General features: G+C 40.7%; 1 protein-coding gene across 5 annotated transcripts in view; it reads right to left on the minus strand.

Annotated features, from left to right (window-relative positions):
• The window catches only part of LOC140465886 (progranulin-like), a 106,521-nt gene that overhangs the window by 63,321 nt on the left and 26,854 nt on the right, over positions 1–16,346 (minus strand). For all 5 annotated transcript variants that reach the window (XM_072561783.1, XM_072561782.1, XM_072561784.1 and 2 more), the window contains exon 2: positions 10,863–11,003. In XM_072561783.1, the coding sequence (XP_072417884.1) occupies positions 10,863–11,000 (138 nt within the window). In that variant the 5' untranslated portion in view covers positions 11,001–11,003. The remainder of the gene's footprint in view (positions 1–10,862; positions 11,004–16,346) is intronic.

The following is a 16,346-nucleotide window of genomic DNA, read 5'->3' on the forward strand; positions in this document are numbered from 1 at the left end:
CACTCTCTTCTTCAGATGAAATTCAAGCAGTGAAATACCGTTTAATAGCTTTATACTGTCAACCCTCAAGAGTTTATATTGTTTTCAAATTTCTTTCTACCAACAAACCACGCTTACAATCAGAACTAGGAACTTAATAAAAACAGGAAGGAGTGTAGAAGTACAAATGCTGCTGAGATTAGTTTAATTGGAATATTTCTAAAATTAGATTAATAGGTTTATATTAGATAACATAACCGAATCCTGTTGCACATAAGTTAAGTTTAGTTATAACACAGATGAGTTACAATCTACTTAATTACTGGAAGAGGTTAAAGAGGTTGCATGGCCTTCTCCAGTTCCTATACCTAGTTAATTCACTGATGATAATATTATCTGAGAATTAACGGAATCAGGAATTACCACTTTATTGAATGCTGATCCAAGTAAGTTCACACACTGCAGATGGAACAAAGCTTCAGCCCAAACATTCCTGCATCTCTCGATGAATGGCAGCCACCATTATTTAGAATGCCCTTTGCCCATTTCATATTCATGGGATTTCCAGGCAGAATACTGGAAATGATTGAGGAAAAAAGGTGGGGCCCTCTGCAGAACATCTGAGACATAAGCATCCAGGAAAAGCAAACCTAATTCCTTAATCAGATTTAACAATGAAATGCTGTTCACTTCAGCTGTGAAGTGATGAAGGAATGTGGTTTTAAACTTGTTAAATTTTCAGTGCCAGAGAACAGGTGGCAATTACGTTTAGAATGTAAGGTTCGCACAAGCAGTTGAAAGAGAACACATCCTGAATGAGACACAGCCAGAGTAACTGCATATTTCTGGAAATTTGTAGCTCAGTCAAAATTTGGTATAGATAGGAACAGGTTTTTTTTTAAGCTCTTTTCGTCCCTCTATGTTTTATAACTTGTAAGGACTATTGTTAAGGTTAGAGGAGAGAGAGATTTTAAAAAAAACAAGTGACGGGCAATTTTTGTTTTCTTACACAGAGTGGTTTGCATGTGGTAGGAACTTCCTCAGGAAGTCATGGATGTACAATTACAACGTTTAAAAGACATTTGGAGAAGTACATGAATATAAATGGCTTGGAGGGATATGGGCCAAGAGCAGGCACTTGGGACTAGTTTAAGAGTATGTTCTGCATGGGCTGGTTGGACCAAAGGGTCTGTTTCCATGCTGTATGACTCCGTAACTATATTTTATAGTTACAAGGATCAGGGAATAAGGGCCCCAGTGTAATTGATACCATTTGATATTAAACATTTGCCAAAAAGTTTAAATTCAAGTAGTACATCATAGTTCAAAGTTCAAAGTCAGGGTGTGTCCTTCCTGTTCTGAGAGAGAAGCTGGGAACATTGCCAGTGCTGGGCCAGGGTGCATGCATCCGGGAAGCCTAGGTTTTGGAGCCAGACTGGCAGCTGCCGACACTATGGAGAATCCATGAAGCAGACAGTATCATGGATAGAGGGCAGCCACAGCTTTCAATATACAGATTGTATCTATTTTAACTAGTACTGTGATCTAGCAACCACAACATTTCCAGTTTTCACTATGTGTGAAACTCAAAAACAGATTAAAATACATTTGACAAACCACACTGCAAGTCATTCAAAAAGAGAGAAAAGCAAAGTGGTCAACCTGTGCTCTACAAGTGTGCTAACCCTATATCTAAACAGTCAAATAGTGGCCACTATTATAGGTTCAGAGGTGCAGATGGATCCTGCAAGTCAGCATCTTCAGAATTGGAGAATAAGAAAAGTAATGTTTCCAAAGCTCCAGTGCTGACTTACATACAACTTCCCATGGCCCGGAAAAAATGTCTGGTGTGGCAAAGATCTGTTCCAGAGGCTAAAGGATTGCAGATTAAATAAATTGCACACAAAACAAGTTAGCCTCACCATTACCTTTGCCAAGAAAAATGTGAAGCACTACTTTTAATATTTGAGATATGAGGCTTGTCTCAGATAGGCGCTGTTTCAGGTTTATCAGAATCTTGCAGACTTGAGATTCAGGAAATGCAAGGCAGCTTTATATCTGCCAATACTTCATTTGGACTACGTGATGAAATCTGTTTTGGAAATTTTCAAATGTAGGGGCTTTCTTTCAGATAATTTCACTTCTTATTTTAAAGGTGGAAGGAACTGAGAGAGGTCAAACACACTGGTATCACGGGTTAAACTTCAGAAACTATCAGAATGAGATTCTAAATATATAATATTTAATTTTAAACAAGTAGTAAGTTAAGGACTATGCAGCTAGTTTCATGATATCTACATCTATCAATATGAAATACTCATTCAAAAGGAGGTAGTGAGAAAAAGAGATCAGTCGGAGACTTGTGCAGTTGGGAGAAGGAGCAAGTCGAACAGTCAAGGTAGGCAGCAACAAAGCAGAGAATGAGGTAGAACTTAAATGCAAGAGGCCTAACAGTTAAGGCAGATAAACTCAGGCATGGTTGGGAACATGGCATTGGGATATCATAGCGATTACAGAAACATGGCTCACTGATGCACAGGGCTTGCACCTTAATGTTCAAGAGTACAGTTGCTAGAGAAAGGAAGAGGAGGGCAAGAGAGGAGGGGGAGTGGTGTTTTTGAATAGGGATAACATTACAGGTATACTGAGGGAGGACATTCCTGGGAGTATGTCCAGGGATGTTATTTGGGTTGAACTGAGAGATAAGAAAGGCATGGTCACCTTTTTGGGATTGTACTACAGACCTCAAATAGTCAAAGGTAAATTGAGAAGCAAATTTGTAAGGAGATCTCAATTATCTGCAAGAATATTAGGGTGGTAATGGTAGCGGATTTAACTTTCCAAACCTCAAACTGAGATTCCCATGTTTCGGGCTTCGATGGAGAGAAATTTATTAAGTTTGTACAAGAAAATTGTTTGATTCAATAGGTAGATGTACCTACTAGAGAAGGTGCAATACTGACCTACTCTTGGGAAATAAGGCAGGGCAGGTGACTGAGGTGTCAGTGGGGATGCACTTCAGGGCCAGTAATCATAATTCCATTAGTTTCAAAACATTAACAAAAAAGAATACACTGGTTCTAATAGTTAATGTTCGAAACACAAGAAAGGCAGTATTGGGTAGATATGCTGACAGTATTAGGTAGATATTCACAGGTAAAGGGACGGCTGGAAAGAAAGGGAAGAAATCAAAAATGACATAATGGGAGTCCAAAGACAGTAGGCTCCAGTTAGGATGAAAGGAAAGGCTGATAGGTGTAGGAAATGCTGGATGACTAGAGAAATTGAGATTTTGAGATGGAAAAGGACATGGAAGATACAGAACTTGGGGAAATAAATAGCGACATCTTGAAAAATGTCCATATTACACAGGTGGTGCTGTCTTAAAATGCATAAATCCCTAGGAACTGATCAGGTGTACCCTAGAACTTTGTGGAAAGCTAGGGAAGTGATTGCTGAGCCCCTTGCTGACATATTTGTATCATCAATAGCCACACGTGACATTCCGGAAGACTGGAGGATAGCTAACATGGCGCCACTATTTAAGAAACATGATAAGGTTAAGCCGGGCAATGAAAGACCAGTGAGCCTGACATCAGTAGGGGCAGGTTGTTGGAGGCGATGCTGAGGGACAGGACTTACAAGTATTTGGAAAGGCAAGGACTGATTATGGTACAGTGGACATGAATTATCCATGGGAAATCACATCTCACCCTACCTCAAGTTTTTTGAAGAAGTAATAAAGAGGATTGATGAAGGCAGAGTGGTGGGCTTTTGTAAGACATACAAGAAGGTTCTGCATGGTAGACTGGTTAGCAAGGTTAGATCACATAGAATTCAGGGAGAACTAGCCATTTTGATACAAAACTGGCTCAAAGATAGGAGACAGATGGTAATGGTGGTGGGTTGCTTTTCAGACTGGATGCCTGTGACCAGCAGTGTGCCGCAAGGATCTGTTCACTGCTTCACTATGTTCACTGCTTTTTGTCATTTATGCAAATAATTTGGATGTGGACATAGGAGGCATAGTTAGTAAGTTTGCAGATGACACCAAAACGAGTGGTATAGTGGACAGCCTAAAAGGTTACCTCAGAGTAAGTGGAACCTTGACCAGATTGGCCAATGAATGGGAGATACAGTTTAATTTAGACAAATGGGAGATGTAGCATATTGGAAAGGCAAATCAGGGCAGGACGTATACACTTAATGGTAAGGTCTTTTGAAGTGTTGCTGAACAAAGAGACCTAGGAGTGCAGATTCATAGTTACTTGAAAGTAGAGTAACAGGTAGACAGGATAGTAAAGGTGACATTTTGGTATGCTTGCCTTTATTGGTCAGTGTATAGAGTATAGGATTTGGGAGGTGATGTTGCAGCTTTACAGGACATTGGTTAGACCACTTTTGGAATACCATGTTCAATTCTGGTCTTCCTGCTATAGAAAGAATGTTGTTGACAGTGAAAGGGTTGGACGCTTTGGACCTTATAGAAGTTAATAAAATTGTGAGGGGCATTGATAGGGTGAAAAGCCAAGGTCTTGTCCCCAATGCAAAGCAGTTCAAAACTAGAAGGCATAGGTTTAAGGTGAGAGGGGAAAGATTTAAAGACCTGAGGGGCAGTCTTTTCAAGTAGAGGGTAGTGCTTGTATGGAATGAGTTACTACAAGAAGTGAAGGCTGGTACGATTATAATATTTAAAATACATCTGGATGGATATATGAATAGGAAAGGTGTACAGGGGCATGGTCCAAATGCTGGCAAATAGGATATCTGGTCAGCATGGACGAGTTGGAGCAAAGGGTCTGTTTCCATTCTATATAGCTCTATGACCCTAAAAAGACTTGTTCGTTTGCTGACAAACTCTTGGCAAATTTCAAGCAAATCTGGTGGGATCTTATCTTGAAGCAAAGGAGGCAAGTCATATTGAGTTGATATCTAGCCTCCCTAGAGATAGCATGTGTAGGCTTCCTAGCAGGGATTCAGTGTCCCTACTGATCCTGAAACTTAGATGTGCTGTAACTAACTTTTACCAAATCTTTCCAGAAATAATGCAAGAGATTTATCCCTGTATCCATGAATTATCAACATAGTTCATTTGGTTTTGTCCTCCAAATCTCAATTGTTTCATTCAATTTGTGGCATGGTGGCTCAGTGGTTAGCAGTACTGGAATCGGGTTTGATTCCAGCATCAGCCAACCTTCTGTGTAGAGTCTGCACATTGTCCCCATGTCTGCATGGGTTTCCTCCGGATGCTCCGGTTTCCTCCCACAATCCAAACGTGTGCAAATTAAGTGAATTGGCCATGCTAAATTGCCCATTGTGGTCAGGGATGCGTAAGTTAGGTACATTAGTCAGGAGTAAACGTAGAGTGACAGGGTAGGGGAATAGGTCTAGGTGGAGTACTCTTTGGAGAGTCAATATGGACTTGTTGGACCTAAAGGCCTGTTTCCACACTGTAAGGATTCTCTGATTCTATGAATTTGTGTTCTAGCTCTGAGGCCAGACAGCTGGCTTGGACGCCAAGTGATGCCAACAGCATGGGTTCAATTCTTACATTGACTGAGGTTACCACAATACTTCCCTTTTTTAACCTCGCCATCCACCTGAGATGTCGTAATCCTTTGGTTTAACTACAATCAACAGACTCACTCTCTCGCTAATGTGAGAGCAGCCCTAAGGTACTCTATGACAATGATGATTTTGTACCTCATGAGACATCACCCGTTATTACTTGGTAAGGAAGTGGCCAGCAGCATCCAGAACCAGGGAAGGTGAAGTGTTTAGAGAAAAAAGGCAAAGAGCTGATAAAATGGCAGAAATCAGGGAATGGATTGAAGTGTTAAAGCAAGAATGCGTGAGGATGACAAAGTAACAGAATGCAAGAACCAATCTTGCAAGTAACAGACTATTACCCTTTAAGGTAACTTTTCATGGACTTCATCGTTGTCAAGTCAGACCTAAAATATAACTTTTATTTTTAATTAACTTGTGGGACATGCATTTTCCTAGGCCAGCCAGTATTTATTGCCTATCCCAAGTTGTCCTTGAAAAGATGAGCTGCCTTCTTGAATCACTGCAATCAACATGCTGTAGAGGTTGCCCGCAATGCTCTTAGGAGTAAATTCCAGGATTTTGACCCAGCCAGTGAAGGAAATTGCGATATATTTCCAAGTCAAAATGGTAAATGGCTTGGAAGGGAACTTGCAGGTAGTCAGGTTCCCATGTATCTGCTGCCCTTGTGCGTCTAGGTGGATGTAGCCATGGGTTTGGAAGGATTGTTGGTGCAGTTCTACAGTGCTTCTTCTAGGTATTAAACAATGCTGCTACTGAGTTTTGATGGCGGAGTGGATGCAGTGCCAATTAAGCAGGCTACTTTGTCCTGGGTGGTGTTGAGCTTCTTAATTGTTGTTGGATTTGCACCCATCCAGGCAAGTGGTGAGCATTCCATCACACTCCTGACTTGTGCCTTGTAGATGGTGGACAGACTTTGGAAAGTTGGGTGGTGAGCTATGTGCTGCAGAATTCCTATGCCTCTAACCTGTTCTTGTGGCCACTGTGTTTATATGACAACTCCAACTGAATGCTGGTCAATGGTAACCCCCCCCTCCCCTTCAGAACATTGATAGTGGGAGTGTCAGTGATGGTAACACCAATGAATGTCAGAGGGCAGTAATTAGATTATCTTTTACTGGAGATGGCTATTGTCTGGTATTTTTATGGTTCATATAGGGCTCGTCACCCCCAAGCCTAGATACAGTTCCAATCTTGGTACATTTGAACATGGACTGCCTCAGTATCAAATGGTGCAGAATATTATGTAGTTACTGGCAAGCAATATAAGTGAAACACACCTTGAAACACATCAGAAAATGTAACTAAGTAGCATTGTCAACAAATTCTTTATTGTGCTCAAGAAAGAATAATATTCAACACAGTGTTTTCATTGTCACTGTCTGCAAAGAGTGGAAATGGAGATTTGATCTTGATTTTGAGTGACACTCAATACTTAAATTAGCAAAATCGAGGTCGTAAAAATTGCAAATTTAATTAAACTAGTCAGGTCAAGTAAAGCCAATTTTATTATTGGAAAATATTTTCTGTCACAATTAGAGAGTACAATTATATCAATTAAGGTATATTTGTTTCAGATTTGTGGTGCAAAAGTAATAATTAAAATAATTGTGTGAAGGAAGATAATTAAGTTGAGTAAAATCTATTGGAAACAAGGAGCACTTTAAATAAATCACTTCATAGAAAAGTTTCACAGTCTGATTTTCACTTTTAATACCCATCTTTTTCAGTCCATATGCTCATACGGTGAATAACTGAACTTAATACTTCATTAATTATTTTTCTTCCTTATTTTTAAACTTTCATCCATTTATTCCCCATATGCAGGGTGGAAAAGTTTGACCTAAAGTCTTAACTTGGGTTTGCTGGCTGACCAAATGATAGCTTTTTTTTTTAAGCAGACAAGACACTGTCACTCTTATATGACATGTAATAATGTTATATCTTTTCATTAGAACAAAGGCTGCACATTTCAGCTCTGAAGAGTTACAGCTATCTTCTGGAAAGCCCCTCATTATTGTGAATATATTACAGGAGCTGCCCAACTCATAACTTATCAATATGAAGCCTAACAGATAAGATAATTATTTGCTCCCTGTACATTAAATTTCCATTTTCTCTAGCATTCTCAAACAGTTACCTAAATGAGCTGAAAAATGTGTTGCTGGAAAAGCGCAGCATGTCAGGCAGCATCCAAGGAGCAGGAGAATCGACGTTTCAGGCATAAGCCCTTCATCAGGAAATGCTTCAGGAAAGGCTTATGCCCAAAACGTCGATTCTCCAGCTCCTTGGATGCTGCCTGATCTGCTGCGCTTTTCCAGCAACATATTTTTCAGCTCTGATCGCCAGCATCTGCAGTCCTCACTTTCTCCTAGTTACCTAAATGAGTCAATTTTCAAGCTACTCACTCCTCGGCATATTATTGTACCGCAAGTTAATAGTACAAGCAGAACAGAAGTTACTGTTCTTAGTTTTACTCAGACTGTGCACAAGTAGGAGTCAAATTCATAAACATTCCTATCTCTCAGGCAAATTGCAGGAGAAAACTAAGGTTCTTTGAAACAGGGTTAAATACCTAGAATACTCTCCTTAATAACACAGTCTTCTACACCACGAAGACCACAGTTCTTTCAAGGCAGGGCCTTATCATCGCCTTCTCAAAAGCAATTAAGCATTGACAACAACTGTTGTCTTTCTTAACTATGTCCACACCCATGCACAAATGGAACAAACACATCATATTTTCTCAAATTGAGCTCTCTGATTGTCCTGAAGGAACACCATGTGAAGGGAGTCACTTACGGAAATTTTCACCTTACTGACCTTAGTACTCATTCAGGGATGTGGGCATCACTGGTTGTGCCAGCATTTATTGTCCATCCCCGGCTGCTCCTTTGTACTAAGTATGACTCCAACCAATGGAGAGCTTTACCCCTCAATGCTAGAGCTCCTTAATACCATAATCTGCCAGATGTGGCCTTGATGTCAAGAGCAGTCACTCCTACCTCCCTCTGGAATTCAGCTTCTTTGTCAAAGGCTGAAGCAAGGTTGCAATTAAGTGAGGTGCAGAGTGGCCCTGGTAGAATACAAAACTGAGCATCGCTGAACAGGTTATTGCTAAGCAAGTGCTATTCGATGACACTTTCCATCACTACAGTGTTGATTGAAAATAAATTAGGAGGAGGACGGTCAATAATACTACCCTGCCAGGGGAACAAGTCATTTCCAGAATGTTGTCAGCAAGGTGTAATTCCATGCATATGACTATATCAGGCTGTCGTTGACTAGTCTGTGAGACAGCTGCCCCAATACTGGCGCTAATCAGCAGATATTGCTAAGGAGGATTTTGCAAGATTAGAAGGGCTGCATTTGACATTGTTGTCTCCAGTGCTGAGGTCAATGCCAGGTCTTACAGTAAGGGAAGAGGCAAATTCCTAACAATTGAAGGAGTTGTGGTTATTAAAAGTTTAAAATGAGTGGCATAACAGGAGTGGCATAGTGGATAATTATATTAGATTAGATTACATTACTTACAGCGTGGAAACAGGCCCTTCGGCCCAACAAGTCCACACCGACCCGCCGAAGCGTAACCCACCCCGACCCATTCCCCTACATTTACCCCTTCACCTAACACTACGGGCAATTTAGCATGGCCAATTCACCTAACCTCCACATTTTTTGGATTGTGGGAGGAAACCAGAGCACCTGGAGGAAACCCGCGCAGACACAGGAAGAATGTACAAACTCCACACAGTCAGTCGCCTGAGGCGGGAATTGAACCCAGGTCTCTGGTGCTGTGAGGCAATAGTGCTAACCACTGTGCCACCGTGCCGCCCAGAGGTTATCTAGTATTACAAAGGGATCTTAATCAATCGGGCCAATGGGCTGGGGTGTGGCAGATAGTGTTTAATTTGGAAGAATGCAAGTTATGCATTTTGGTAAAACAATCAAGGCCAGGACTTAAACAATTAATGGTAGGGCCCAGAGAGACTGAGGGGTTCGGGTACATGATTCTTTTAAAGTTGCTTCAGGAGGTAGCCAGAGGGGTTAAGGCGGTGTTTAGCATGTTACCTTCATTGCTCAGACCACTGAGTATAGGAGTTGGGCCATCATTTTGAGGTTGTACACGACATTGGTAAGACCACTTTTGAAGTACTGTGCACAGTTCTGGTCACCCTGCTATAGGAAGGATATTATTAAATTGGAGACTGTTCAGAAATGATTTAACAGGACGGTGCCAAGACTGGAGGGCTTGAATTATAAAGGAGGGGCTGGATAGGCTGGGACTTTTTTCACTGGAGCATAGAAGGTTGAGGGGTGGCCTTATGGAGATTTATAAAATAATGAGGGGCATAAAGTGAATAGCAAAGGTATTTTACCTCAGGTAGGGAATTCAAAACTAGGGACATATTTTTAACCTGAGAGGAGAAAGATTTAAATGGGACCTGAGGGGCAATTTTCAGAGAGGATGGTTCATATTTAGAATGAACTGACAGAGGAAGGGGTAGATGCAGGTGCAGTTGCATCATTTAAAAGACCTTTGGATAGGCACATGAACTGGAAAGGTTTAGAGGGTTATGGGTCAAATGCAGGCAAGTGGGACTAGTTTGCTTTCAGAAACTTGGTTGTTATGGACGAGTTGGATTGAAAGGTCTGATTCCATTCTGCATGACTCTGAGGCAATTGTTCTGCTTGCACTGAACAACAATCTTTTTCTCTCAAAAATACTCAAGTCACATTCCAAAACTCCCTAGATTCTGGAATAACCCTTTGGATTGGAAAACTGTATTATCACTATAATTTTTAAGATGCAGAACCTAAACAATTACAGCACACCAGTTTAATAACATCTGTGTTAAGTCACTGGAACCCATAAAGGGGCAAGTGGCTGAGCAGTTGGACAAATAGAAGTTGACTGGAGTATTGATTTGTGAAGGGTAGATCTGGTCTAACTGGACTAGATGAATTTGTTGATCTGAAACACACTGGTGGACAACAGAATGCATATGGATGTTTTTATTGATTTTGAAAATGCTACACAAAATTAGCAAAAATAAAAACAAAGTGAACTGCAAGCAAATTGCAATGTGAATTAATAATTAATGGTTTGTGAAGCAGAAGGCAGCGCAGGCTTAAAGGAAGCACACTTTGATCGCCAGCATGTGCTAAATTGTTTCCTTTATACTCAGATTGACAGAAAATGTTCTGTGCAAAATCAAAGAAAACAAATCATAACATGAGTATTTCAGACGAATTCCAAGAAGAAAAAAAATGAAAGGATTACTGTCCAGTAAGCTTAACTGGGCACAACCTACCTGAAGGAGAGGGCAACAGGTATAACCACCATTCAGCTTCTTACAACAGGTTGTTCCATATGGGCAGGTAGATCCATCTGGACAGACAGCTGAGGCCAGGCCAGTGGCCAGACACAGGAGGACAAACTGTTGGATCATGGCCTGAAACGAAAAACAGAAAACTTTGTCAATTTAATGGATAGTAAGTAAGTAATGGCAAAAGGCATACGAATAAACAAAAGTCAGTCCCTCTATGTGACTGTGTAAACAGGATGACAGCATTAGACACACAGCTTTCCCGGTGACCAGCACCCGGACCCTGCAACAAAATGCCCTTGTCTAATTTCAGTAGGCATCCTCACTTGATGCCCAGCTCACAGACTGAATGATGGCAGAGAGGTTTAGAGGCAAACCTCATCTATTCGTGGGGGGTGGGGGGGGGGTGAATAGAGAGAGAGAGTTGGGGTGCGAGGGGAGTGTGGGGCGGGAGGTGGCGGGGGAGAGAGAGATGGGGGGGGGAAAGAGGGGTGGGGGTAGGAGGGAGAACAGAGACTTTTAACCTCTCAGGTCTAGTTATTTTATTAGTATATCTGTCACCTGTCTCTCTTGCTAACCAGTGGAAGAAACTAGAGAATGATGATTAAAGCAATATGCTAGCCAGTGGAAGAATCAAAGTTCATCTCAACCACAGTACCTGGGAACAAAAATAATTAAACTGACTTTCCAGTTTTTTGTCTCTGTTGATAACCTATTTACTTTATTTGACTGTGTACTTTAAAGGAATTTAGAAAAGTTTTACATAGCAGTATTATAAGCTGATGGCTCATAACTGTTTACATGTAACCAGAATCTAAATGAGAGAAAGTGAGAACTGTAGGTGGTAGAGATCAGAGTTGAAACGTGTGGTGCTGGAAAAACAGAGCAGGTCAGCCACTATGCAAGGAGGAGAGTCGATATTTCAGACATAAGGCCTTCATGAGGAAGGTGGGGTGGAGGGGGGTGCGCCTGACAGATAAATAAGAGGGTGGGAAGGAAGGCAGCTGGGAAGGTGATAGGTAGATGCAGGTGGGGGTGTGAAGGTGATAGGGAAGGAAGATGGACAGGTAGGACAGTTCAAGAGGACGTGCCCAGTTGGAGGGTTGGATCTGGGATGAGGTGGGGGAGGGGAGACAAGAAAACTGGTGAAGTCGAAGTTGATGCCACATAGTTGGTGGGTCCCAAGGCAGAAGATGAGGCGCTCTTCCTCTAGTCATCGGGTGGCTTGGATTTGGCAGTGGAGGCGGCCTAGGACTTGCATATCCTTGCCGGAGTGGGAGGGGGAGTTGAAGTCGTCGGCCACAGGGTGGTGGGGTTGTTTGGTGCATGTGTCCCAGAGATGTTCCCTCAGCGAGGTGGCGTCCTGTCTCCTCAATGTAGAGGAGACCACATCAAGAGCAATGGGCACAGTAGTGCACAAAAATCTCTGCCAGATGTGGAAAGATCCCTTGGGGCTTTGGTCAGAGGTGAAGGGGTAGGTGTAGGCTCAGGTTTTACACCTTTTGAAGCAGCAAGGTACGGTTCCAGGAATGGAGGGTGAGTTAGTGGGGACATGGACCTAACTAGGGAATAGCGGAGGGAATGGTCTCCATGGAATGCAGATAGGGGTGGAGAGGTCTGATTGTAGGTGGCGGAAATGGCAGAGGATAATGCGTTGTGTCCAGAGATTAGTGGGGTGAAAGGCGAGAATCGGGGAGTCCTATCCTTGTTGCAGTTGAGGGACTGAAGTCAAGGGCAGAAGTGCAGGAAGTGGAGGAGATACGCTGGACGGCATTGTAGATCACGTGAGAAGAGAAACTGTAGTCAATCCAAATATGTAGGTTATGTGATTTGGCCAAGCTAAATTGCCCGTAGTGTTAGGTGCAAGGGTAAATGTAGGGGAATGGGTCTGGGTGGGTGCGCTTTGGCGGGTCGGTGTGGACTTGTTGGGCCGAAGGGTCTGTTTCCACACTGTAAGTAATCTAAGAAACTGTAGTCCTTGAATCTGGAATGTCCTGGAGAGGAACTGCTCCTCCTGGGAGCAGATCGCTAAATGCTTGTAATAAATAGTGACTTTTGTTCAGTCTCGAAATCTGGAAAATCCTTTCTATCAATCTGCACCTGGAAACCAGGTAAATTGGGGAACTTTGCATACATTATAAAATCTTTAACTTTTTTGACCATTCAGGAATAGCGGGGCTCAATATCCAGCAAGTCATAATGACAGGAAGATCCCATATTCAACCAATATAGTCTGTGCTGAGATTAGTGATCACAGCACTCATTTAAAAAGTGAAGACCAGCTTAAATAAAATGACTTATTTTGTTGTGTTATAAAAGGAACCAGCCATATGTATATTGTACTTTGCAGTACTTCACACTATGGGATGAAATACATTTGCTGCCATTGAAGGTCGCTTTGGCAGAAGAAGTGCTTTAATGACAAACAGTTCAAACAATGGCTCATAACTGAATGTTATTTTGAAAAACATGGCAGGGAGCTTTTTCTTTGGAAACATATAATTTATCACAAAAAGAAAGAGAAAGCTAATTTTAGGGGTCAAGTGAGGCATTCTATCTACCAGAACTTAGAAAAATGAAAGAGGATTGAAAAATTGGTGATAAGCTAATGCAAGAGAAAGAAGTTGTTATGTGCTGTATAACATTTAGGTTCTTAATGGAGAACAAGCATTTTGACATGTAGCATAATATTATAACACTAAGAGAGTTTGGATTGCATGCATTCATATTCACTGATAAGCTGGACTGTAATACTAATCATCAATGCAGTATCTGCCTGAGTGACTGAACTGTGCTTTGATAAAATTGTATTACAATTGTACTTTTATATCATTTACATAGACTTGGCAAATAGACAACTTTACAGACCTAAATGTGCATTTAGTTTGAAATTAAGAAGAGTTAAGATGCGTAGATGTTTGAAATGGATGCTGATATTAATTGCATTTTCATAAGTTGAAAGTGAGAGGTAATGGAGGGTAAAAAAAGCAGCAAGTACATGAAGCTGGAGTTGCACAACACGAAGAATTCAAAATGTGCACCCACTATGGTTAGCGAGTCACTGTGCCAAACAAATCAGGGTGGTTTCAGTTTTGAATTAGAATTATACAGATGGAAGCTTTTAAGCTTTTCTTGCTTGTATGCAGTTTTTGCAAGAGTCATATGATTAGTTCCATTCACCTGTTGCCCCCCATAAAGGCGCAACTAAATTTTATTCTATTGCATAGTTAATATGTAGTTCCCTCCTGAAGGTTAATATTGAAACTATTTCCACCATCCTTTCAGGAAGTGCATTTTGCATCAAGATTCACTGGAAAACAAAATTTCTCGACCACCTTTAATTTATTTCCTGTGGTGACTAACAACTTTGTCACCTAATTATATCTCCCCATTTATTCAAAATCCTTCAATTTTGAACATTTATCTCAAAAACTCCCCTTCACTTATTTTGCTTTGAGAACAAGTTATCTCCTCTCTCCACAAAATATCCATGACATTATTCATGTAAATCACACTCTACTTCTTCTGCATGGTTTGAGCATCCTTCTTAAAACAGTGCAGAAAACAAGAAGCATTCCAGCTGAGGTCTAACCAACTAGACATTGAGCTATACTTCCTTATTTCTGTTCCCTATATCTTATAAAGGCATATATGCCCAATGTTTTCATCTTACGATAAGCAACATCAACTTATTCTACCACCTTCAAATATTTGTCTATGTAAACTTGAGGTCTCAGTATTCTTGCACGACCTTTAAAATTATACAACTTAGTTTACAGAGTCTTTGATTTTTTTTCCTTCCAAATACAGTACATCACTTCACACTTCTTGGAATATGTAATTTGTCATGGTTCTGCACTAGCTCTGATGACTTGAGTTTGCCGAACTCAATCTGAGTGACAGTCATCATGTCAGATAAAACAAAAGGTCAAATTGTGTTATGCAAGACTGCAATCTTAACACTGTGCTAAAACAGGAAGCAATACCAGAAAACAGGAACGTAAATCACATGCCCAGCAGCACTGGAAACTCCCCATTTAGTTAAAAGGTATTGGTTAGATTTCAGACTTTTCAAACAACACTTCTTGACAACAGCTTCCATGGCAAGATCATATTTTTGCAATCTGAAATCAGTTCTTTCACTTTCTGTACCTGATATAACATTTGATAAATATATTTTAATAGCCAGTAAGCAAATTGATTTCTCTCCAAGCACAGTTCAGATGGCAATATCACTTTCAACAAAGTCCTACAGGCTACTAACAGGCAATTTGATTTACAAACAAACTATTTGGCCCAACATCTGTGTTACACAAGTTACAACATATATATTGAACAATGGTCTGCAAATGAATTTATGCTTTCTCCAGACCAAATCGGTCAAGGTGGGTTAATTCTGTGACTGAGCATTGTCTTCTCCATATTAAACAACTTCACAGCTACAACAGTGACTTCACTTTAAAAGAAATTTATTGACTGTAAAACTGCTTTAGGATGGCCATAGCAGAGATGCTAATTTTCGTTCACAGAAAGACCACTTGATTTAGGCTCCTGGAACTCTGGATCAAATTCCAATAATAATTTGCTGTTTCCAACAGAACACAAATTCTTCTCTACTGGTTCCACAAAAACTCAGAACTGTCATTCAATCTTAGCATTTGATCCTACTTTTGGGTCAGCATGCCCATGAAATGCACAGGTGTCTTAGTACAGTACACAAGTACACCTTTTAGGTCTGTGAGGATACAGTCAAATCTTGGAATATGACCAATCTATATATTCATTTCAAAACCATGACCTTGAGCTTTGAGAGTCCTGAAGATGTAGTAAACAAACAGTATTTCTGAATTTTAGTACTTAATAATAAGCTTCAAATGTATTGAGGCACCGCAGATACTGCATCCCAATATCTAACAGCAGGCAACTTGTTTTCCTTCATCTTTAAACAGTCATGATGCAGGTCAAGAGACACACAAGCAAATCCATAGTTTCTTTAAAAGAAAATTCTACTAAATCTCCTGTATGTTTTCTTCATGTGCTCCCACTCAGTTTTTAAAAAAAGTTACAAGATAAGGGTTGGTTAAAATTGATAATATTGCCTGTATCATTCACGTACAAGTTGCAGTGAAGGCTGTGTTTGCCTGAAAACAATGAGCAAGGTTGCCAACAACAGTGCAGCCTGCTTCCAGCTAATTGCAATTGGAGTTGAGCAATTCTATACGTTTTCAGTAGAGTCTAGCTCTGTTTTCTACAAAAACATCAATTGTATCATTCTTGTCACAATCCGGGGTCAACACAGCACACAATGCTATCGCCATCTCCGAAATCCAATCCATTTTCAAAAGTCAATATTCTGTTGCAAGATTGGTTTTGAAAATAATCTGCCCTCAAAATAAAGAAATCTTATGGCTTGGACTCTATTGCAGGCTCAGCATTTTTAATCTATACCGGTCTTGACTACTGCCTTAG

This window comes from Chiloscyllium punctatum, chromosome 42 (genome assembly GCF_047496795.1).
Source record: "Chiloscyllium punctatum isolate Juve2018m chromosome 42, sChiPun1.3, whole genome shotgun sequence".
NCBI lineage: Eukaryota > Metazoa > Chordata > Chondrichthyes > Orectolobiformes > Hemiscylliidae > Chiloscyllium > Chiloscyllium punctatum.